Genomic DNA, 22955 nt, shown 5'->3' on the forward strand with positions numbered 1-22955 from the left:
CTTCAATTTCATTTTTTTTATATGATCCACAATGTGAAGTGTCCTTCCTATATTGTCTTGTGTTTGGCATCGTTGTATAAATCCTGTCTAATCATTATGTATCAGTGTGGGTAGAAACTCTTCTAATCGTTTGGCCATGATGGAGGTAAATAATCTACAGTCCACATTAAGAACAGATATTGGTCTAAATGACCCACATTCCATTTTATCCTTGCCTTCTTTCGGTATAGCTGAGATTATCGCCTCCTTCCAGCTGGGTGGCATTTGCGCCTTTCTTAGAGCCCAGTTCAGTGTGGTGAGCAAAACAGGAATTAACTCATTTCTAAATTCTTTATACCACTCTACCGCATATCCATCTGATCCTGGTGACTTGCTTAATTTAAGCCTACTAATTGCAGTTTTTAGTTCAGCTTCAGTTATGTCAGCAGTCATCGTTCTATTTTGTTCTTTGCCTAAAGAATTCAGGAAGGTGTCAATCTGGGCTATGCTTCCCCCGGAGCTTTGGAATATAGAGTTTTGTAAAACATTTCAAAAGCTTCTTGAATTTCACTTTGCTTATTTTTTTTTATCACTTTTGTTCTTGGATCCCTAATTCTATGAATTGTATTTTCTGCTATCTTTTTTTTCAGTTTCCACGCCAGTATTTTCATAGATTTAGATCCACTTTCATAGTGTCTTTGTTTCAGAAACATTAAATTTTTTCTAATTTCTTGTATAGCCAAACTATTAATTTCATTCCTAATTTTTTTAATTTCCTCTAGTGTATCCTGTGCCAAACTCAATTTGTGTTTTTTTTCTAGTTCCTTCAGCTTATTTTGTAATTCCTCTAATGTTTTATTCCTTATTTTTTTCTTATATGAAGATAGCACTATAATTTTCCCTCTTAGACAGCCTTCAGAGTATCCCATAGAATGAGAGGTGAAACCTCTCCATTATCATTGAATTCTAAGTAAAGACCAATTTCTTTTTTAATTTGTTCCTTAAAATAGGAATCATTGAGTAGACTTGAATTTAGTTTCCAAATAGTGTTCTTTGGTTGTAGGTCAAAATCAACAGATAAATATATAGGTGCATGGTCACTTCCATCTGTTGTCCCAATTCCACAGGTGTTTACTTTGTCTTTATCTTTTCCAAATGTTATGAAATAGTCTCTTCTTGTATATACGGAATGGGGGGCAGAATAATGAGTGTAATCGGGGAAAAGGTCCCTCCATATATCAATTAGACCAATATCCTCAAAAAGAGTGTTAACTCTCTTATGTAAGGACTTTGTTTCATAAGTTTTTCTATTGGAAGAGTCTAACTTTGGTTGTAATTGTAAATTTAAGTCTCCCCCATATATCAAGAGACCTTCTGTTTCTGTTACCATAATATTAGTAATTTTCTGGAAGAAACTAATACCACCTCCTGGGGGTGCGTATATATTCAATAAAGTAACTGGATATCCCTCTATATTCCCCCTTACCAGAATATATCTGCCCTCCTTATCTCCCATTTGGAATACTTTTTCAAAATTTAGCTTGCTTGAGATGAGAATAGCAACTCCTCTTTTATGTCCTGATTTATATGAGGAGAAAAACAAATTAGTGAAGCCCATTCTCTTTAATTTTCCATGTTCATTATCACTTAAGTGAGATTCCTGTAAATATACTCCATGGGCTTGTTCTTTTTTTCATTTTTGATAGCATTTTACTTCATTTGATTGGATTTAACAGCCCATTGACATTAAAAGGAATGAATTTTACTTTGTCCTTAGCCATGTGTATTTATCTGTTAGTATATCATTGAAATTTGCCGAATATAACTTAATTGATCTACTCCCTGAACAAATAAGAACCAAGAAACGTGAATAATAGAAAAAAGGTAACAAAGGTGTGATTCCAAGGCTGGGGTCTCTAGATGACCCTGGGTTGAGCTAGAGGAAACGTCTAGCCGTGGGGGATAGCCCCTCCTACCTGTGAGTTGAGGGCCCCCACTGCAGTACCTATAAAAGTAAGTTAAAAAATCTATGTCTATTACACTGAAATGATTTCCCTGTGTATTCCTCCCATGTATATATATTCTCATTTAGGTGGGGAAAAAGGAGTGAATAAATGAATTTTTAAAAAATTGAGTAATATAAAATCCACATTATAATACGTATTTCTTGAGATAGGTATATCACCGTCTATTTTTGCTTCTGTTTAGTTTATCAGCACTTTTAAAGTTAGCCAAACCTCATGGCTCTTCTGGAGGAGGTGAGAGCTGTCTTCGGAGAACTCACAGTCTATAACTAATATCCTTCTCTCGTCCTCCTCCCGTCTCCTGCTTTCTCGGTACTCTTACTATTTCCCAAGCAGATCGGGGTAACTGCTCAGCCAGACTTACCCTTGGTTTGACCACGCTAATGGGCAGCCCTCTGTTGTTCATGTATGTAGTCTCCTCTTCCACTGTCTGATATAGCTGTATCCCTCCTTTGAAAAACACTCTCAGTTTAGCAGGGTACGGGGTTTGGAATTTAATCTTTTCTTGCTTTAATATTCGTTTCGTTTCAGAATATTCCTTCTGTTTCTGTAGGACCGCCAGGAGATAACCATGATCGAAATATATTAACTTCCCATTCCAAAACACCCTCTTCTTACCCCAGGCCCCTCGTAGAATCTCCGCCTTGCTCTTGAATTGAAGGAATCTAAGTACTATTGAGCGCGGCTTACTTTCTCTGTCTCTAGAAGGCCTTGGGACGAGCGTACGATGTGCCCTCTCAATTTCAATCTCCATAGTTGGGGGAATCTCCAGTGCTTCCCGCAGCAACTTTTCTACAAACTCCATCATTGACAATCCCTCCGCTCCTTCGGGAACATTATAAATCCTGATATTTTTCTGCCTCGATCTTCCCTCTTGGTCAAGCAATTTACTTAGATTTAGATTAGATTATGAGGACATGCAGTCCTCTTTTATTGTCATTTAGTAATGCATGCATTAAGAAATTATACAATTTGTTCCTCCAGTGTGATATCACAGAAACACAAGACAAATCAAGACTAAAAAAACTGACAAAAACCACATAACTATAACATATAGTTACAACAGTGCGAGCAATACTGTAATTTGATAGAAGGACAGACCATGGGCATGGTAAAAAAAATCTCAAAGTCTCTCAAAAGTCCCATCATCTCGTGCAGATGGTTGAAGGAAGAAAACTTTTCTTGCCGTGAGCTTCCAGCGTCGCAAACTTGCCAATGCAGCATCCTGGAAGGTCCCAACCACAGTCTGACTCCGAGTCCGTCCGAAAACTTCGAGCCTCCAACCCGCTCTCTGACACCGAGCACCATCTCTGCCGAGCGCTTCGACCCCAGCCCCGGCAACAGGCAATAGGCAAAGCCGAGGATTTGGGGCCTTCCCCTCCGAAGATTCTCGATCGCACAGTAGCAGCGGCAGCGAAGCAGGCATTTCAGAAGTTTATCCAAGTGTTCCTCCGTGCTTCTCACGGCTGCCTCCATCAAATCAGGATTGTGCACGGCATCCTACTTCACAAATACGATATCAATTCAGAGCGGCTGCGCGCGCTGCGTCGCACCATCTTCTCCTCCCCCCTCGAACTTTCCTGTTGATTTAATATTTTTATCGTCTTACCTAGTATCTGTTCCACGTTTTGCACGCGATCTTCCACCCTCTCAATTCAAGTCTCTGCCACCGCTATTTTCTGATTGACATTGGCAAGCTCTGACTTTATATCATTTAGTTGCTGTTTTATATCTTTTTGGACTTCCCTTATCTCTTCCAGAATTTTTATCATATTTGCCACTTTGCCTGAACATGGCCCCGCGTCAGCTTCGCTACCACGAACACGTATAGGAGAGCCACTTGTTGTACCTCTCTCTTCCATAGGCTCCGCAGTGATGCTTCTTTTATCTCCATTCTTTTTCGCCATTCTTGCCCCCCTTATCAATTCAGATATTTTCAGAAGATCTTATATTTGATGGATTAACGGGGCAAAATATGCGTTTTTCCTGAGGAGCTGTTGATTTAAGCTGCCATTCTGGACCATGATCGTCATCCTTACTTTCAAGGGACTGCACATTCGCCAACAAGCTGCTTGGAAGAGAAGGCCTCATACCCCTGTGCCTCAGCCTGGTTTGAATCCTGCCTCTCCTGCTGCGTTTTCAGCCATGGTCATGGAGTTGACCCTTAACGATGCTGTGCCTAACTGCTCCACATTTAACTGTTGAGCATGAGATTTGAAGATCATTGATGTAGTTCGGTAGTCTGCTGTTTAGAGGAAATTTACATGTTGCAGATTGCATTAATAAGTAGTTCAAAAGGAGTATACTTAAGAAGAAAACTGGTACAATTTCCTGCAGCCCGCAGAGAGTCGTTGATGTACACAGCACCATCTAAGTAAATAATACTGAGAACATGAGTTGTAGAGTCCTCGAAAGTAAGTCTGCAGGTTGTGTAGTCAATTCAGCACTAAGGGGAGTGAAATTACCCACACTGGTTCAGAGCCTGATGATTGTAGAGTAATAACTGTTCCTGAACCTGTTGGTGTGGGACCTAAGGCTCCTATGGTGGTGTTGAAATTAGACCTTTGTTACTATTCCTTTTTGAGTGAAATGGCTATCACTGCAAGGTCAAACTTCATTGCCCCTTTCCAATTATCCTTGACAAGATGATGGCATGCCATCCACTGAACCATCACAGTCCTCTGATGAAGGTGCTCCTATAGATGGGTAGGAGTCCAGCGACAATGAACAATGTAATAATGTAATATATCCAAAATCAGGCTGGTGTGTGGCTTGAAGGGTCACTACTGATATTTGTGTTTCCATAATGTCACTGCTACAGTATACAGTGGTGATAACAGAATCAGATTTATCATCACTGACTAGTCATGAAATTTGTGGTTTTGTGGTAGTAGAACAGTGCATTACATAAAATATACCAATAATTAGAATAAGAAATATAAATAAATCAATAAATATAAATATACAAAAAAGTAATGTAAAAAGAGAGCAAAAATAGTGAAGTAATGTTCATGTGTACATTGTCTGTACAGAAATCTGATGGTGGGGGAGGGAGGAAGAACAGTTCCTGAAACGTTGAGTGTCTGTTTTCAGGCTCCTGTACCTCTTATGGTAGTAATGAGAAAGTGTTTTGGGTGATAAGGGTCCTTAATGACAGATGCTGCCTTTTTGAGGTATCATCTTTTGAAGTGTCTTCAAAGGAGGGGAGGCTAGTGCTCATGACTGAACTGGCTGAACCTAAAGAGACATGGTGTAAAACATCCAAAATATACATTTACATGAAATAGTGCCCATATTAATCTTTGTTTTTCCAGCCATGTGCCTTTAGTATAGTATGATGATGGGACATTTCAGGACAGAAAAGAGACCTTAAAGAAAGCGAGAGTGAAATAAGAGAGACAAGGGAGAGTCTGCAGGTACTGGAAGTCCAAGCAGTCCTGCTGAAGGGTCTCGGCCCAAAACGTCGACTGTACTTTTTTCCATAGATGCTGTCTGGCCTGCTGAGTTCCTCCAGCATCTTGTGTGTGTTGCTGAGATTTTAGGAAGCAACTTTCAGAGCTTGGTGTCTAAGCACCTGAAAGACTGTCTGCCAAAATTATGAATGAACAATAGGTCAGAATTGAAATGAGTTTTAAGTTGAAACTTCCTTGTAGATAAAGAGAAGCTGGAGTCCTGCGTTCTTGGGATCCAGCTAACTGTGTCTGGCTTGCTCCCACAGGCAACTTACAGTCTTCACCTAGCTCATAGGATTCACTTGCCACTCATTCCAGATTCATTACTTGCAGCCTATTTAACTCCAGTTCTCATCCACAGTCCTCGTACACTCATCGAGCCAGCCAGCCACAAGCAGTTGCTCCTAGCTTTCAGTCTCCCTGCCTAGAGTTTACCTTGTTGTCTGTTGTGTTCTCACTTGTTTTGTGGCCCCTCATGACTTATTATTTTATGGTTTATTATTCAAGTTATCATTCATAGCTAAATCATCTCTGCTGTTCTGCTTTTGGGTCAATTTCTAACAAACTGAGGATCCTAGGATGTCTTATTTGCTGATGTGATGTTGAACCTTTTATCCATTGCTACTAATCAGACTGGCAGCTGGGACATCCTGCCATGTTCTCATGCCCCGATTGTTTTCAATAGCACTAAGTTTGGTACTGAGATCCATGAGTTAAATAGTTCCTCTTGAGGGTCAATTAAGGTCTTTACTTCATAGACAAAGTCTCATACAGCATGGAAACAGGGGAAAGTGGTGCTGTGCATACAAAATACTTGGAGTATTTTTATTTCTCAAGCTGATTTTAATACACTGTCAATGTGAAAGTTGATGGCAAAATTGGCATATTATGTCTTGATTTAGATGTAATAGCCTCATTTATTGTGTTCTTTTAAGGGAAGAAAGTGAAGAGGAAATTACCTCTTCTCATCAAAAGAGGTGGAGCTACTCTGAGAAGGCAGAGATACGAAAACGCCAGAGAATTCAGCTAGAGTTTGAGCTTCTCCTTCAGGAAAAAGATTTGGAAGTCCAAAAACTGAGGTATTTCACAATTGCAGTGGCAGTAAGTATTCCAGAAAGTTTATATTTTTAGGATTAGAGAGAAGGTTGGTATAGTAAACACAAGATTCTTCAGATGCGGGAAATCCAGAGCAACACACATAGTCAAAATGCTGAGGGAATTCAGCAGATCAGGCAGCATCTATGGAAATGAATAAACAGTTGACATTTTGCGCCAAGATCCTTCATCAGAACTGAAAAAGATGGAGGCGGGGAGAGGAAGGAATACAAGCTGTCAGGAGATAGGTGAGACTTCGTGGGTGGAGGGGGGCAATGAAGTGAGAAGCTGGTAGGATGTAGGAGAGATCAGGTGAAGGGGAAGGTGGGTGGGTGGGCAAGGAGGATGAAATAAAATCTGATAGTTGGAACAGGTAAAGGGCTGAAGAAGAAGGAATCTAATTAGAGAGGAGAGTGCTAGCATCTTTATAGTCAGAATTCCAATAGATTTATTTGTTAGAAATTAACTAAAAATAGACAGATGAATATTAATTTTCCATTAATAAAATATTAGTGAAGATCATATAGACAAATGTTTCAATACTTTCATTATGGTCTCAACAAACTTCTTTTTTCTTAAATAACAACATCTTTTCAGTTTGTTACATGCTGCATTTAGACAGCTCATTTGCAAATGGGTTGTTACAAGGTTGGGAATGATCTATGGCAGTAATTAGAGCATCTCACTGAGGAATTCTGACACATTATTGCTTCATTGCTCTTTCAGCTGTTCAGATCCATTTAAAAGACTTCCAGCAAAAGAGTACAGTATCGGTATTTCAGTATAAGGCAGATTGAGCTTTGTACGTTTTTATTTTAGCCCATTACTAACTGTGTTAATGCAGCTATTTATTCAAATTCATCTAATAGGTGAATCAGCATTTTATTTCATGTCAGAGACAGTCCTGTTTATTTGCAGATTGTGTACACGTCTGCTGAATGCAATCAGTTGTAGTTTTTAATATATGGTGGATTCTGTTTAATTGGGGCACATTGGGACCAGTACATTTTGTGGCTGCTTCAATTAATGAAGGTTTCATTGAAATAGTTAAAAAGGTATAAAAAAAAGACAACTAGTCCTTAACTGAGCAACATGTTATGTATTTAAATGAAATACAGAACAAATTAGAACATTACCAATACGACTATAGTTCTATAAAACTGTGTATTAGTTCCTGATAGTTATCAATGGAGGAATTCATCCAGTGTATCCAGCCACACTGTTTTGACTGACTGTAAATGAACAAAATCAGCATAGACACTTAGTGCAGATAATGGACTGCATTTGTTGCCTTCCTGCATGAAGTACTATCAAAAATCACAGCTTTTTTACATTTGCCTGAATGAATAACATAACACAAGCACATACAACTGATGCAACTGTTGCTCTGAACACGAAGTAGAGTCTGATGGCCACACAAGTGCATGCAACTGATCTGATTAGAAACCTAGGTGGTGGCAGGGTATTCATTAGTTTCACGTTCTGAGAGAAGAAGCTGATAACCAGTCTGGCAGTCCTAATCCTGATGCTCCTGGATCTCCTTCCTGAAGGTAGTGGGTCAAAGAGATAAATACATGGCTGAAACTTTCAGCTGGAATACAGGATGGAGGCCAGAAGAATCCAGCAGGATTCCATTCCCTTCCCTCATGGAAATCCTGATGGAGGCCAGGAGAAGCCAGCATCAAATCCAGAGTAACAATTATTTTTTCTCCTTTTCACTTGTATACTGGAATTACATTGAACCGTCTTCAATCTTGAATCTTTAGTTTGCAGTGCCATACTTTGCACCATTCCATGGTTTTGCACTCGTCTGTCTGGTTCTATTTATTACTGATGTGTACACTGTGTCCTCTATGTGCTTCAGGCGAGCAAGTTCAATGCACCCTGGTGTACATGACAATAACAGAATCTGAACCTGAACTTTAACAGATTAGATTTGACTGGTCAACATATCATATGAGAATACTCCTAGCTTGAGTATCTGGCTATATTTATTCATTGACAGTTAATCTGCATAAATTGTGCTTCCCAAATGTACAATCTTCAGTCATGTCATTTGCAGAGTCATTTCCATTTGCTGCATTCACATTCAGTGACGACTTTATTAGGTACACCTGTGCACCTGTCCATTAATGCAAATATCTAATCAGCCAATCGTGTGGCAGCAACTCAATGCATAATAGCATACAGACATGTTCAAGAGGTTCAATTGTTGTTTAGATCAAATATCAGAATGAGGAAGATATGTGATCTAAGTGACTTTGACCATGGAATGATTGTTGGTGCCAGATGAGGTGGTTTGATCATCTCAGAAATTGCTGATTCCTGGGATTTTCATGCACAATAGACCCTAGTGTTTAAAGTGGCTACTGTTTGTATATTCCTGATATTTCTTCCTTCAGTTCCTTATATATGACGATTAAGGATATTTCTGCGTCACTTCAGAATAATATTTATTATAGTGCCATATTGCGTGAATTTTTTTGTTTTGTGGTACAGTGCAATACAAAAATATACTATAAATTACAATAAGAAACATATATAAATTAATTAAATAAGTAGTGCAAATACAGAGCAGAAATAGTGAGGTAGTGTACATTGGTTCACTGTCAGTGTAAGAAGCTGTTGCTAAAACATTCAATGTGTGTCTCAATGTTCACTTAAAGTTCAAAGTAAATTCAAAGTAAATTTAATTTCTTATCAAAGTACATATATGTCACCTTATACAATCCTGATATTTATTTTCTTGCAGGCATACTCAATAAATCAATAATAGAATAATAGAAAGAAGGAAAGACTGCACCAACTTGGGTGTTCAATCAGTATGCAAAAAACAACAAACTGCAAATACAAAACGAAAGAAATAATATTGGCAAACATTTCAGTGATAGGGCAGTGAAGTTTTCCCTGTTGGTTCAAGAGCCTGATGGTTGAGGGGCAGTGACTGTTCTTGGAACTTAGTGGTGTCAGTCCTGAGGCACCTGTACTTTCTTGCTGATGGCAGCAGCAAGAAGAGAGCATGACTTGGGTGGTAGGAGTCCCTGATAATGGATGCTGCTCTCCTGCAACAGCACTCCGTGTAGATGCTCTCAGTGGTAGGGAGGGCTTTACCTGGCTGTATCCATTACTTTTTGTAGGATTTACCATTCAAGGACATTGGTATTTCCATACCAGGCTGTGATGCAGCCACTCAAAAACTCTCCACCACACATCGATAGAAGTTTGTCAAAGTTTTAAAAGTCAAGCCGACTCTTTGCAAACTCCTGAGGATGTAGCGGTGCTGCTGAGTTTTCTTCATAATTGTACATAGGTGCTGGGTCCAGGACAGGTCCTCTGAACTGAGGAACTTAAATTTGCTGACCCTCTCCACTTGAAGCAGGGAGGGGATAGGCAGGGAAAGATGAAGAAGGAATAGGGGGAAGCACAATGGGTAGTAGAAGGAGGCGGAACCATGAGGGAGGTGATAGGCAGCTGGAGGAGGGGGCAGAGAGAAACTGGGATGGGGGAAGGGAGGGGGAGGGAATTACCGGAAGCTGGAGAATTCAATGTTCATGCCAAGGGGCTGGAGACTACCCAGACGGTATAGGAGGTGTTGCTCCTCCAACCTGAGTTTGTCCTCATCATGGCAGTAGAGGAGGCCATGTATGGACATATCCGAATCGGAATGTGAAGCAGAGTTGAAGTGGTTGTGGCATCACTCAGCCTGATTTTCAATCTCCCTCCTGTATGCTGATTCATCACCAGCTTTGATTTGGCCTACCACAGTGGTGTTGTCAGCAAACTTGAATATGGCATTGGAGCTATGTTTAGTCACTCCATCATAAGTGTAAAGTGAGTAGAGCAGAGGACTAACCACATGCCCTTGTGATTCATCTATGCCGATGGATATTGTGGAGGAGATGTTGTTGCCAATCTGAACTAACTGGGGTCTGCGAGTGAGGAAATTGAGGATCCAATTGCACAAAGAGGTATTGAGGCCAGGGTCTTGAAGCTCATTAATTAATTTTGAGAGAATGGTGGTATTGAAATGCCGAGCTGTAGTTGATAAAGAGCATCCTGGTCTATGCAACTTTGGTGTCCAGATGTTTCAGGATTGAGTGAAAAGCCAATGAGATGGCATCTGTTGTGAATCTATTATGCTGGTAGGCAAATTGGAGCAGATCTAATTACTTCTCAGGCACGAGAGATATGGTTCATCACCAGCCTCTCAAAATACTTCATCACTGTGGATCTAAATGCTAAAATGGTACTGGATAATAGAAATTGAGATACGACCGGTGCTTGATAAGTTCATGGCCCAAGGTAGAAGGAGTCAATTTTAGAAAACCTAGGTAGAAGGAGATGAGTTATCCAGCTCTCGTTACATGCACGTGCAGTTCAACTCTTTGAGTGATTATGCAGAAAGTTCTACTTTAGGCCACAAACTTATCAATCACCCCTGCTGTGGACCACTTTCTGGAGGTGCAAGATGTTGACTTCTACAAAGAAGAGATCCGTATGCTGCACAACCGCTGGACTATGTGTGTAAATATAGGAAAAATAAATGTGCTAGGTTTTCTAAAATTGACTCCTTCTACCTTAGGCCACGAACTTATCAATCAACCCTTTTATGTTACCACATTTTTCTTAGGCACCAGTATAAGTGAAGCTTGGTTGAAACAAATGGGTACCTCAGACTGTTGAAATGAGAGGTTAAAGATCTCACTGTTCACTCCAGTCAGTTGCCTAGCACACATCTTTAGTACTTGGCCAGATACCTTCTTTGGGCCAGATGCTTTTTGTGGATTCGCCCTCCTGAAGGCTGTTTGCAAATCAGCGTCAGAGACTGTAATCACAGGATCATTGGGAGCTGTGGGAGGTCATGATGTTTCCTCCATGTATTGACAGTTAAAGTGAGCATAGAAGGCATTGAACTCATTTGGAAGTAAAGCCATGTTGTCTCCTATGTCGCTTGATTTTACTTTATAAGAGGTGATAGTATAAAGGCCCTGCCACAACTGTCAAGCATCCTTCATTGATTCAAGTTCATCCAGAATTGGCACTTCTCACGTGAAATGGCATTCCAGAGATCTTACTTGGACCTCTTGTAACTTTCTCAGTCGCTTGAATGCCTCTGATCTGGCCCTCAGCAGACTGTGGATCTCATGGTTCATCCAGGACTTCTGGTTAGGGAAGGCTGAATGATTTCGTGGGTACACACTCATCTACAACTGTTTTTATAAAGACCAAAGCGACCATGGTGTACTCATTCAGATCCATAGATGAGTCCTTGATCAGAAAGCATTGACTTTCAGCAGTTTGGCATTTTGAACAGCAGCCAATTGGAGATCCGAAGTGTGAGAAAGCATAGCTCACTCAGGTTCGCCGATTGAGTACACAAGGCAGCGACTCGCGGCAGTTCAGTGTTTTGAGTAGCGGCCAGTCAGCAATCAGACTTTATTGGCAAGAACAAATTAAATTAAGGAAGGGGCAAGCAGAGTGGCCATCGGAGTCGACAGAGTTAGAGTAGGGATTTTGAGGCTTTAGCTCAGAGACAGCGAAAAGCTGTAGGTAGATTTTTCCCCATGGTTTGTTTATTGTTTGTCCTTATATTTGCTCGGTTAGAAAAGCAGGGATACCAGGCAGGAGAGTTGAATGCTCCTTTTGTGGGATGTGGGAAGGCAGGGAGACCGCCAGTGTCCCTGACGACTACACCTGCGAGAATTGCATCCAGCTGCAGCTTCTAACAATCCACGATAAGGAGTTGGAGCTGGAACTGGATGAACTCCGGATCATTCGGGAGGCTGAGGGGCTGATAGATAGAACATGTGGAGATAGTTACACCCAAAGTGCAGGACTCAGGAAACTGGGTGACAGTCAGGAACGGGAAAGGGGTTAAACAGCCCTGTTGTCATAGGGGATTCGTTAGTGAGGGGAACAGAAAGGAGGTTCTGTGGATGAGAACAAGATCCTGGGATGGTATGTTACTTCCTGGGTGCCAGGGTCATCTTGATTGAGTCCTCAGCATTCTTAAGTGGAAGGGTAACCAGCCAGAGGTCATGATCTATGTAGGTACTAATGACATAGGTAGGAAGAGTGACAGGGTTCTGCAAAGTAAATTCAGGGAGTTAGGTGCTAAGTTAAAGGGCAGGACCTCCAGGATTGTGATCGCAGAATTGCTACCTGTACCGTGTGCTAGAGAGGCCAGAAGTAGGAATATTATATGGTTTAACATGTGGCTAAGGAGTTGGTGTAGGAGAGAGGCTGTCAGATTTTGGATTATTGGGCTCTCTTCTGGGGAAAGTGGGATGTACAGGAGATGGTTTGCGCTTGAACTGGAGGGAGACTATTATTGTCATGGGAAGGTTTGCTAATGCTGCCTGGGGGTGGGGGTGTTTAAACTGGAGTTGCAGGTGGATGGGAACCAGAGTGCCAGAACAGTTAGTAGAGAGGTTGGGGAGGCAGATAAGACAAAATTCACCCTACAATTTGAGGAGAAACTCAGTATTACACACAAAATGCCGGAGGAACTCAGCAGGCTGGGTAGCATCAATGGAAAAGAGTAAACAGTTGATGTTTCAGACTGAGACCATTCATTAGGACTGTAAAGGAAGGGGGAAGGAGATGACTGAGAGGGTGGAAGGGGGGAGAATGAAGTACAAGGTGGCAGGTGATAGGTGAAACTGGGGGTGGGGGTGAGGTGAAGTAAAGAGCTGGAAAGTTGATTGGTGAAAGATATAAGGGACTGGAGAAGGTAGAATCCGATTGGAGAGGACAGAGACCACAGAAGAAAGGGAAAGGGGAGGAGCACCAGAGGGAGGTGATGGGCAGGTAAGGAGATTCTGTGAGAGGGGGAAACAAGAATGGGCAATGGTGAAGGAGGGGGGAGAAGAATTACGAGAAGTTTGAGAAATCAATGTTCATGGAATATAAGGTGTTCCTCCAACCTGTGTGGCCTCATTGTGGCTGTAGAGGAAATGCAGTGCTCCCGGTGTGGCTTCCTGTATAGCGGTGAGACTCGACAGAGACTGCTTCGTCGAGCACCTTCGCTCCGTTAGTCACAAAAAGCAGGATTTCCCAGTGGCCACCCATTTCAATTCTATTTCCCATTCTCATTCTGACATGTTCCTTGATCTTTACTTCACCCCCTCCCCTCTCCTGGTTTCACCTACCACTTTGTACTTCTTCTGACGCTCCCCCACTTTCTTAGTTTAACTCCTTTCCCCTTCCCTTCCAGTCCTAATGAAAGGTCTCAACCTGAAACATCAACTGTTTACTCTTTTCCATAGATACTGCCTGGCCTGCTGAATTCCTCCAACATTTTGTGTGTGTTGGATTTCCAGCATCTTCAGATTTTCTCATTTTTGTATCAGTATTACATTGGAGTCAAGGGAATTTCAGAAACATGAGAGAGGAGCAGGCCACAATTGATTGGAAAAGAACACTAGCAGGGATGACGGCAGAGCAGCAATGGCTGGAATTTCTGGGAGTAATTTGGAAGGCGCAGGATATATACATCCCAAAGGAGAAGTATTCTAAAGGCAGGATGATGGAACTGTGCCTGAAAAGAGAAGACAACGCCAACATAAAAGCCAAACAGAAGGCATATAATAGAGCAAAAATTAGTCGAAAGTTAGAGGATTGGAAAGCTTTTAAAAGCCTACAGAAGGCACTAAAAAAGTCGTAAAGAAGGAAAGGATGGAATACGAAGGTAAGCTAGCCTGTAATTAAAGAGGATACCAAAAGTTTATTCAGATATATAACGTGTAAAAGAGAGGCGAGAGTAGATACTGGACCACTGGAAAATAATGCTGGAGAGGTAGAAATAGGGTACAAGGAAATAGCGGACAAATTGAATAACTATTTTGCATCAGTTTAAGAGTGTCGGGGCAGAAGTATGTTACTAGGGAGAAGGTACTTGGAAAGCTGAAAGGTCTGAAGGAAGATAAACTTCCTGGATCAGGTAGCTTACATTCCAGGGTTCTGTGAGAGGTGGCTGAAGAGATTATGGAGGCATTAGAGATGATCTTTCAAGAATCAGTTGATTCTGGCATAGTTCTGGAGGACAGGAAAAATGCAAATGCCACTCCACTCTTCAAGAAGGGAGAGAGGCAGAAGAAAGGAAAATATAGGCCTCAGTGGTTAGGAAGATGTTGGAGCTGAATGTTAAGAATGTGGTTTCAGAGTACTTGCTGACAAATCTGTTGGAATTATTAGAAGAAATAAAAAGCTGGATGGAGAAAGGAAAATTAGTAGATGTTGTGCCCTTGGATTTTCAGAAGGCCTTTGACAAGGTGCAACAAATGAGGCTGCTTAACAAGTTATGAGACCATGGTATTACAGAAAAAAATACTAGTATGGATAGAACATTAGTTGATTGGCAGGAGGCAACGAGTGGGAATAAAGGGTTTCTGGCTGGCTTCTGGCTACTTTGTACAATCTGCCTTGGAGAAGATAATGCAATGAAGCTATTATTTCTCATTCAGCCAGGAGGTTGCAATTTCACCAGTTTAAGGAAATGATACAATGTTAGAGACCAGTTGAGGAAGTTGACAAACTGAATTTGTAGTGGTGATATATACATGTGAAAAGTGTTTCCTTTCTAAAAGGGTAAACATTTATATACAAAAAGGGAGTAACATTTACCGATGTAAACCTTACGTGTGAGCAAAGTAAAGTAAACACCCTTGATTTGAAATTCCTGGTGTGCTGCAGATAATATTATGGTTATAGTCCAAGATTTGCTTCAAAATACTGTGTCACAGATTATTTCCAAACACACTTGAATAATGCTGGAAATGTGACATGCATTGCTGCCAATACATTTGTGTTTTCATTCTCCAAAGACAGACAAAATGAGTTTGATCACTGATTTGTCCTTCAGATCGGCCTCCCATCAGTCCAGCAAGGCCTCTGCTGGGACTCACAACTCTCCACAGAGCAGCACTTTGGCTCTGGTGCTGGTAATACATCTGGATTACTGGAATCGGAGGAAGACTTCACAGTAAAAGACTTCATAGGAATGGAAGAGACTCATTTGCTCATATCCCCCATCCATCCCACATACCCAACTCCATGGCTTTATCTATCTTCCAGCCTGACAATATCTTTATGCTGGAGAAACTAAGCAGGCCAGGCAGCATCGATGCAAAAAAAGTGGAGTCGACGTTTTGGGCCAAGTCCCTTCAGCAGGACTGGAGAGAAAAAGCTGAGGAGTAGATTTAAAAGGTGAAGGGGGGGAAGAGAGAAACACAAGGTGATAGGTGAACCTTGGCGTGAGAGGCCCCTTGGGTAAGAGTGACCATAATATGGTGGAATTCTTCATTAAGATGGAGAGTGACATAGTTAATTCAGAAACAAAGGTTCTGAACTTAAAGAAGGGTAACTTTGAAGGTATGAGACATGAATTAACTAAAATAGACTGGCAAATGATACTTAAGTGATTGACGGTGGATATGCAATGGCAAGCATTTAAAGATCGCATGGATGAAGTACAACAATTGTTCATCCCAGTTTGGCAAAAGAATAAACCAGGGAAGGTAGTGCACCTGTGGCTGACAAGGGAAATTAGGGATAGTATCAATTCCAAAGAAGAAACATACAAATTAGCCAGAAAAAGCGGCACACCTGAGGACATGGAGAAATTCAGAGTCCAGCAGAGGAGGACAAAGGGCTTAATTAGGAAAGGGAAAAAAGATTATGAGAGAAAGCTGGGAGGGAACGTAAAAACTGACACTAAAAGCTTTTATAGATATGTGAAAAGAAAAGGATTGGTTAAGACAAATGTAGGTCCCTTATAGTCAGAAACAGGTGAATTGATCTTGGGGAACAAGGACATGGCAGACCAATTGAATAATTACTTTGGTTCTGTCTTCACTAAGAAGGACATAAATAATCTTCCGGAAATAGTAGGGGACTGAGGGTCTAGTGAAATGGAGGAACTGAGGGAAATACATGTCAGTAGGGGAGTGGTGTTAGGTAAACTGAAGGGATGAAAGCAGATAAATCCCCAGGGCCAGATGGTCTGCATTCCAGAGTGCTTAAGGAAGTAACCCAAGAAATAGTGGATGCATTAGTGATAATTTTTCAAAACTCTTTAGATTCTGGATTAGTTCCTGAGGATTGGAGGGTGACTAATGTAACCCCGCTTTTTTAAAAAAGGAGGGAGAGAGAAACTGGGGAATTATAGACCGGTTAGCCTAACATCGGTGGTGGGGAAAATGCTAGGGTCAGTTATCAAAGATGTGATAACAGCACATTTGGAAAGTGGTGAAATCATCGGACAAAGTCAGCATTGATTTGTGAAAGGAAAATTATCTCTGACGAATCTTATAGAATTTTTTTGTTAATGTAACTAGTAGAGTGGATAGGGGAGAACCAGTGGATGTGGTATATTTGGATTTTCAAAAGGCTTTTGACAAGGTTCCACACAGGAGATTAGTGTGCAAACTTAAAGCATATGGTATTGGGGGTATGTATTGATGTGGATAGAGAATTGGTTGGCAGACAGGAAATAAAGAGTGTGAATAAACGGGACCTTCTCAGAATAGCAGCCAGTGACTAGTGGGGTACCGCAAGGCTCAGTGCTGGGACCCCAGTCGTTTACAATATATATTAATAATTTAGACGAGGGAATTAAATGCAGCATCTCCAAGTTTGCGGATGACATGAAGCTGGGCGGCAGTGTTAGCTGTGAGAAGGATGCTAAGAGGATGCAGGGTGACTTGGATAGGTTAGGTGAGTGGGCAAATTCATGGCAGATGCAAATTAATGTGGATAAATGTGAGGTTATCCACTTTGGTGGCAAGAACAGAAAAACAGATTATTAGCTGAATGGTGGCCGATTAGGAAAAGGGGAGGTGCAACGAGACCTGGGTGTCATTGTACACCAGTCATTGAGGTGGGCATGCAGGTACAGCAGGCAGTGAAAAAGGCGAATGGTATATTGGCATTCATAGCAAGAAGATTCGAGTACAGGAGCAGGGAGGTTCTACTGCAGTTGTATAAGGCCTTGGTGAGACCACACCTGGAGTACTGTGTGCTGTTTTGGTCCCCTAATCTGAGGAAGGACATCCTTCCATAGAGGGAGTACAAAGGAGGTTCACCAGATTGATTTCTGGGATGGCAGGACTTTCATATGAAGAAAGACTGGATCGACTAGGCTTATACTCGCTGGAATTTAGAAGATTGAGGGGGGATCTTATTGAAACATATAAAATTCTAAAGGGATTGGACAGGCTAGATGCAGGAAGATTGTTCCTGATGTTGGGGAAGTCATGAACGAGGGGTCACAGTTTAAGGATAAAGGGGAAGCCTTTTAGGACCGAGATGAGGAAAAACTTCTTCACACAGAGAGTGGTGAACCTGTGGAATTCTCTGCCACAGGAAACAGTTGAGGCCAGTTCATTGGCTATATTTATGAGGGAGTTAGATATGGCCCTCATGACTAAAGGGATCAGGGGGTATGGAGAGAAAGCAGGTACAGGGTTCTGAGTTGGATGATCAGCCATGATCATACTGAATGGCACTGCAGGCTCGAAGGGCCGAATGGCCTAATCCTGCACCTATTTTCTATGTTTTCTATGTTTCTAACCCTGGAGGGCGAGGGATGAAGTAAAGAGCTAGGAAGTTGATTGGTGAAAGACATACAGGGCAAGAGAAGGGGAAGTCTGAAAGAAGAGGACAGAAGGTCATGAAAGAAAGAAAAGGGGCAGGAGCATAAGAGGGAGGTGATGGGTAGGCAAGGAGATAAAGTGAGACTCCCCCTTCTCTTGCCCTGTATCTCTTTCTCCAGTCCTGCCGAAGGGTCTCGGCCTGAAACATCGACTGTATTTTTTTTCATAGATGCTGCCTGGCACTCTGAGTTTCTCCAGCATTTTTCATGTGGGTCACTTGAATTTCCAGCTTCTTCAGATTTTCTCTTGTTTGTGATTGGATTTCCTCCAACAAAACACAATTTTTCATCTTTGGTTTTTTTTTTGCTTCGTCACTGTCAACAATTCTTCCCCCAGAACCTTTATTTTCCTTTTTTTGACAAAACATTTGATCTGTTGTCCATTTGATTGATTAACTTAGGATCAATTTTCATCCGACTGTTCTCCTGTGAAAAGCCTTGGGCCATTTTACCATACCAAAGATGCAAGTTATTTTTATTATCAAAGTACTTTAAAAAATAATGTTTCTCACTTCCTGGTTTAAAGAGTAACCTGAAAAATTGTTGTGCCCCTCTGTGCCCTATGGCACATCAAGCGGCATCTTGCCATTTCTTTAAACTTTGCCTGTTTTTTTGCGAGGCCAAGTTGCCAGCTCGATGCTTAGCCCAGCATGGATGGAAAGCGTGTGAGGGGCTGGCCAGATTCAAACCCTGGACCATTCACCTCGAAGTCTGATGCGGATGCCTCTACCCCACCAGCCAGCGTAATCTGAAAAATACCTCAATGTTATTGATGAATCAAAACATGTTCATGGTGATTATGACGATATAATTGCAGACAAAAGTTTCTTTAGCCAAAGAATGGTGAATCTGTGAAATTCTTTGCCACAGGCAGCTGTGGAGGCCAAGTCTTTATATATATTTAAGGCAGAGACTGATTGATTCTTGATTGGTCAGGGCATGAAGGGACACGGGGAGAAGGCAGGAATTTGGGGCGGAGTGGAAAATTGAATCAGCCGTGATGAAATGGTGGAGTGGACTCAATGGTCCATATGGCCTAAATCTGCTCCCATGTAGAAACATAGAAAACCTACAGCACAATACAGGCTCTTCGGCCTACAAAGCTGTGCCGAACATGTCCTTACCTTAGAACTACGTAGGCTTACCCATAGCCCTCTATTTTCCTAAGCTCCCTATATCCATCCAGGAGTCTCTTAAAAGACCCTATCGTTTCTGCCTCCACCACCGCCGCCAACAGCCCATTCCACGCACTCACCACTCTCTGCGTAAAAAACTTACCCCTGACACTCCTCTGTACCTTCTTCCAAGCACCTTAAAACTGTATCCTCTCATGCTAGCCATTCTAGCCCTGGGAAAAAGCCTCTGATTATCCACATGATCAATGCCTCTCATTATCTTGTACACCTCTATCAGATCACCTCTCATCCTCAGTTGCTCCAAGGAGAAAAGGCCGCGTTCACTCAACTTATTCTCATAAGGCATGCTCCCCAATCCAGGCAACATCATTGTAAATCTCCTCTGCACCATTTCTATGGTTTCCACGTCCTTCCTGTAGTGAGGCAACCAGAACTGAGCATAGTACTCCAAGCGGGGTCTGACCAGGCCCTATATAGCTACAACAACTCGGCTGTACAACTCAGTCCCACGATCGATGAAGGCCAATGCTCCGTATGCCTTTCTTAACTATAGAGTCAACCTGCGTAGCAGCTTTGAGTGTCCTATGGACTCGGACCCCAAGATCCTTCTGATCCTCCACACTGCCAAGAGTCTTGCCATTAATGCTATACTCTGCCATCATATTTGACCTACCAAAATGAACCACCTCACACTTATCTGGGTTGAACTCCATCTGCCGCTTCTCAGCCCATTTTTGCATCCTACCAATGTTCCGCTTAAACCTCTGACAGCTCTCCACACTATCCACAACACCTCCAACTGTTGTGTCATCAGCAAATTTATTAACCCATCCTTCCACTTCCTCATCCAGGTCATTTATAAAAATCACAAAGAGTAGGGGTCCCAGAAGAGATCCCTAAGTTCACACCACTGGTCTCCGGCCTCCATGTAGAATATGACCCGTCTACAACCACTATTTGCCTTCTGCGAGTAAGCCAGTTCTGGATCCACAAAGCAATGTCCCCTTGGACCCCATTCCTCCTTACTTCCTCAATAAGCCTTGCATGGGGTACCTTATCAAATGCCTTGCTGAAATCCATATACACTACATTTACGGCTCTATCCTCATCAATGTGTTTAGTCACATTTTCAAAAACTCAATCAGGCTCGTAAGGTACGACCTGCCTTTGACAAAGCTTTGCTGGCTATTCCTAATCATATTATGCCTCTCCGAATGTTCATAAATCCTGCCTCTCAGGATCTTCTCCAACAACTTACCAACGACTGAAGTAATCTTATGGTCTTTGGGTCTAATGAAAGCTTTTGGCACATTGACCTTCATAAATCGAAGTATTGAGTACAGGAAATGGGATGTTATTTTGAAGTTGTATAATTTGGAGTATTGTGTGCAGTTTTGGTTACCTAGCTACATTAAAGATGTAAATAAGGTTGAAAGAGTATAGAGACAATTCACAAGGATGTTGCTGGGACTGGAGGACCTGAGTTATAAGGAAATATTGAATAGATTAGGGCTTTTTGCCTTGGAACATGGAAGATTGAGGGGAGATTTGAGAGAGGTACATAAAATTATGACATATATAGATAGGGTAAATGCAAGCAGGCATTTTCACTGAGGCTGGGTGAGACTTCAACTGGAAATCATGGGTTAAGAGTGAAAGGTGAAAAATGTAAGGGGATCATGAAGGGAAACTTCTTCATTCAGAGGGTCGTGAGTGTGGAACCAACTGCCAGCACAAGTGTTGCACGTGAGTTCAATTTCAATGTTTGGGTAGGTACATGGATGGTAAGGGTATGGAGGGCTATGTCCTGGTGCAGGTCGATGGGAGTAGGCATTTTAAATGGCTCAGCATAGACTAGAGGGACCAAAGGGCCTGTTTCTGTGCTATACTTTTTTACAACTCATGACTCTATCACGGCCCAGTCCATCAACTTGAAACAATCCCATAGCCACTCCGCTGCTTCCCGTGACTACATCTTTGTGAGCTAATCTCTGGCGTTTTGTTCTTTAGCCTCTGATTGTTTGCGGGAATGAAGAGGACAGCTAAGTGATCAGATGCCCTAAAATGCAGTCTGGGCATGGAATGCTAGGCATTCCTTATCTCACATGATGATGATCTGGTGTGTTGCAATCTCTGGTTCTATAGGTTATATGCTGATGGTAATTGGGTAGGGATTTCTTCAAACAAGCCTGGTTGAAGTCCCCGACTATGGTTTGGAATTCATCAGGAAGGACTGTTCGATGTTTGGAGACAATATTGACTTAAACACCAAAACTGTAAATTTACCGACAAACTTTGAATTCTAATCTTTTTATCAGCAGTTATTTATTTAAGCAGGCAGCAGGTTAAGCAGCTGTACATATTGCATGTCCATATTGGATTGGCTGACAAGGAGCGGCTGATTTAAAAAGCCAGTTGTGAGCAGCGAGCTAACCAGACCTTCGAGGTCGGAGGAGGCGAGGCAGGTGAAGCTAATTACTGAAATGATCAGCTAATTTAAGCAAGGCTCGCTCTAGGGGAGCGGCCTTGTCGAGAGAAGTGCCTTGCGAGATAAGTGCGAGTCTTGGGCTCAGGAGTCTTCGGCAAGGAGGCTGAGGGAAGAGACTACACCACAGTCGGAGAGGGTAAGTGGAGAAGAGATGACCGCTGGGCTGATTCAGTGTGCTGCGTGCATGATGTGGGAGGTCAGGGACACTGATGGTGCCTCTGGATCCTATACCTGCGGAAAATGTGTCCAGATTCAGCTTCTGAGGGACCGTGTTGCAGCACTGGAGAGGAAACTGGATGACGTTAGATTAATCCGGGAGAACGAGAGTTTTCTGGACAGGACCTACAGTGAGGTCGTTACACCCAGGATACAGGAAGAGAGTAGGAGGATGACGATGAGCAAGCAAAGGATGCTTGAAGTACAGGAGACCCCGGGAGATGTGCCTCTCGTAAACAGGTTCTCCCTCTTGGAACACACATCAAAGTTGCTGGTGAACGCAGCAGGCCAGGCAGCATCTCTAGGAAGAGGTACAGTCGACGTTTCAGGCCGAGACCCTTCGTCAGGACTAACTGAAGGAAGAGTTAGTAAGAGATTTGAAAGTGGGAGGCACTTCCCTCTTGGAAGCTGTCGGGACAGAAGACAGTGCCAGTCTGAGGGGCGGACTGGTCTGCAAGTCAACAATTGGCGCTGAGGCAAACCTGAGGAGACAGACGTCAGGCAGAGCCGTGGTAGTAGGGGACTCCATAGTGAGAGGTACAGAAAGGGGTTTCTGCAGCAACAGGCGGGATTTAAGGATGGTGTGTTGCCTCCCTGGTGCCAGGATCCAGAACGTCACGGACCGATTACAAGGAATCCTCAAGGGTGAAGGAGAACATCCAGAAGTGGTGGTGCATGTTGGCACATATGACGTGGGGAAGAACAGGAAAAATATTCTACAGCGTGGCTTCAGAGAACTCGGAAGAAGGCTGAAAAGCAGGACTTCCAGGGTGGTTATCTCCGGTTTGCTTCCAGTTCCCCGTGCTGGAGTGGTCAAGAACAGGGAGATAATGGATCTGGATGTGTGGCTGAGGAACTGGTGCAAGAATCAAGGATTTACATTCTTGGACTGCTGGGGTTTGTTTCAGGGTA

The 22955-nt window shown here is 42.3% G+C and overlaps 1 protein-coding gene across 1 annotated transcript in view; it reads left to right on the forward strand.

Moving 5' to 3' along the window:
• Positions 1–22955, forward strand: part of cfap74 (cilia and flagella associated protein 74) — a 355344-nt gene that overhangs the window by 73975 nt on the left and 258414 nt on the right. Inside the window, exon 5 of the mRNA XM_063032843.1 lies at positions 6391–6534. Within this exon, the coding sequence (XP_062888913.1) occupies positions 6391–6534 (144 nt within the window). The remainder of the gene's footprint in view (positions 1–6390; positions 6535–22955) is intronic.

This window comes from Mobula hypostoma, chromosome 25 (assembly GCF_963921235.1).
Source record: "Mobula hypostoma chromosome 25, sMobHyp1.1, whole genome shotgun sequence".
Classification (NCBI taxonomy): domain Eukaryota; kingdom Metazoa; phylum Chordata; class Chondrichthyes; order Myliobatiformes; family Myliobatidae; genus Mobula; species Mobula hypostoma.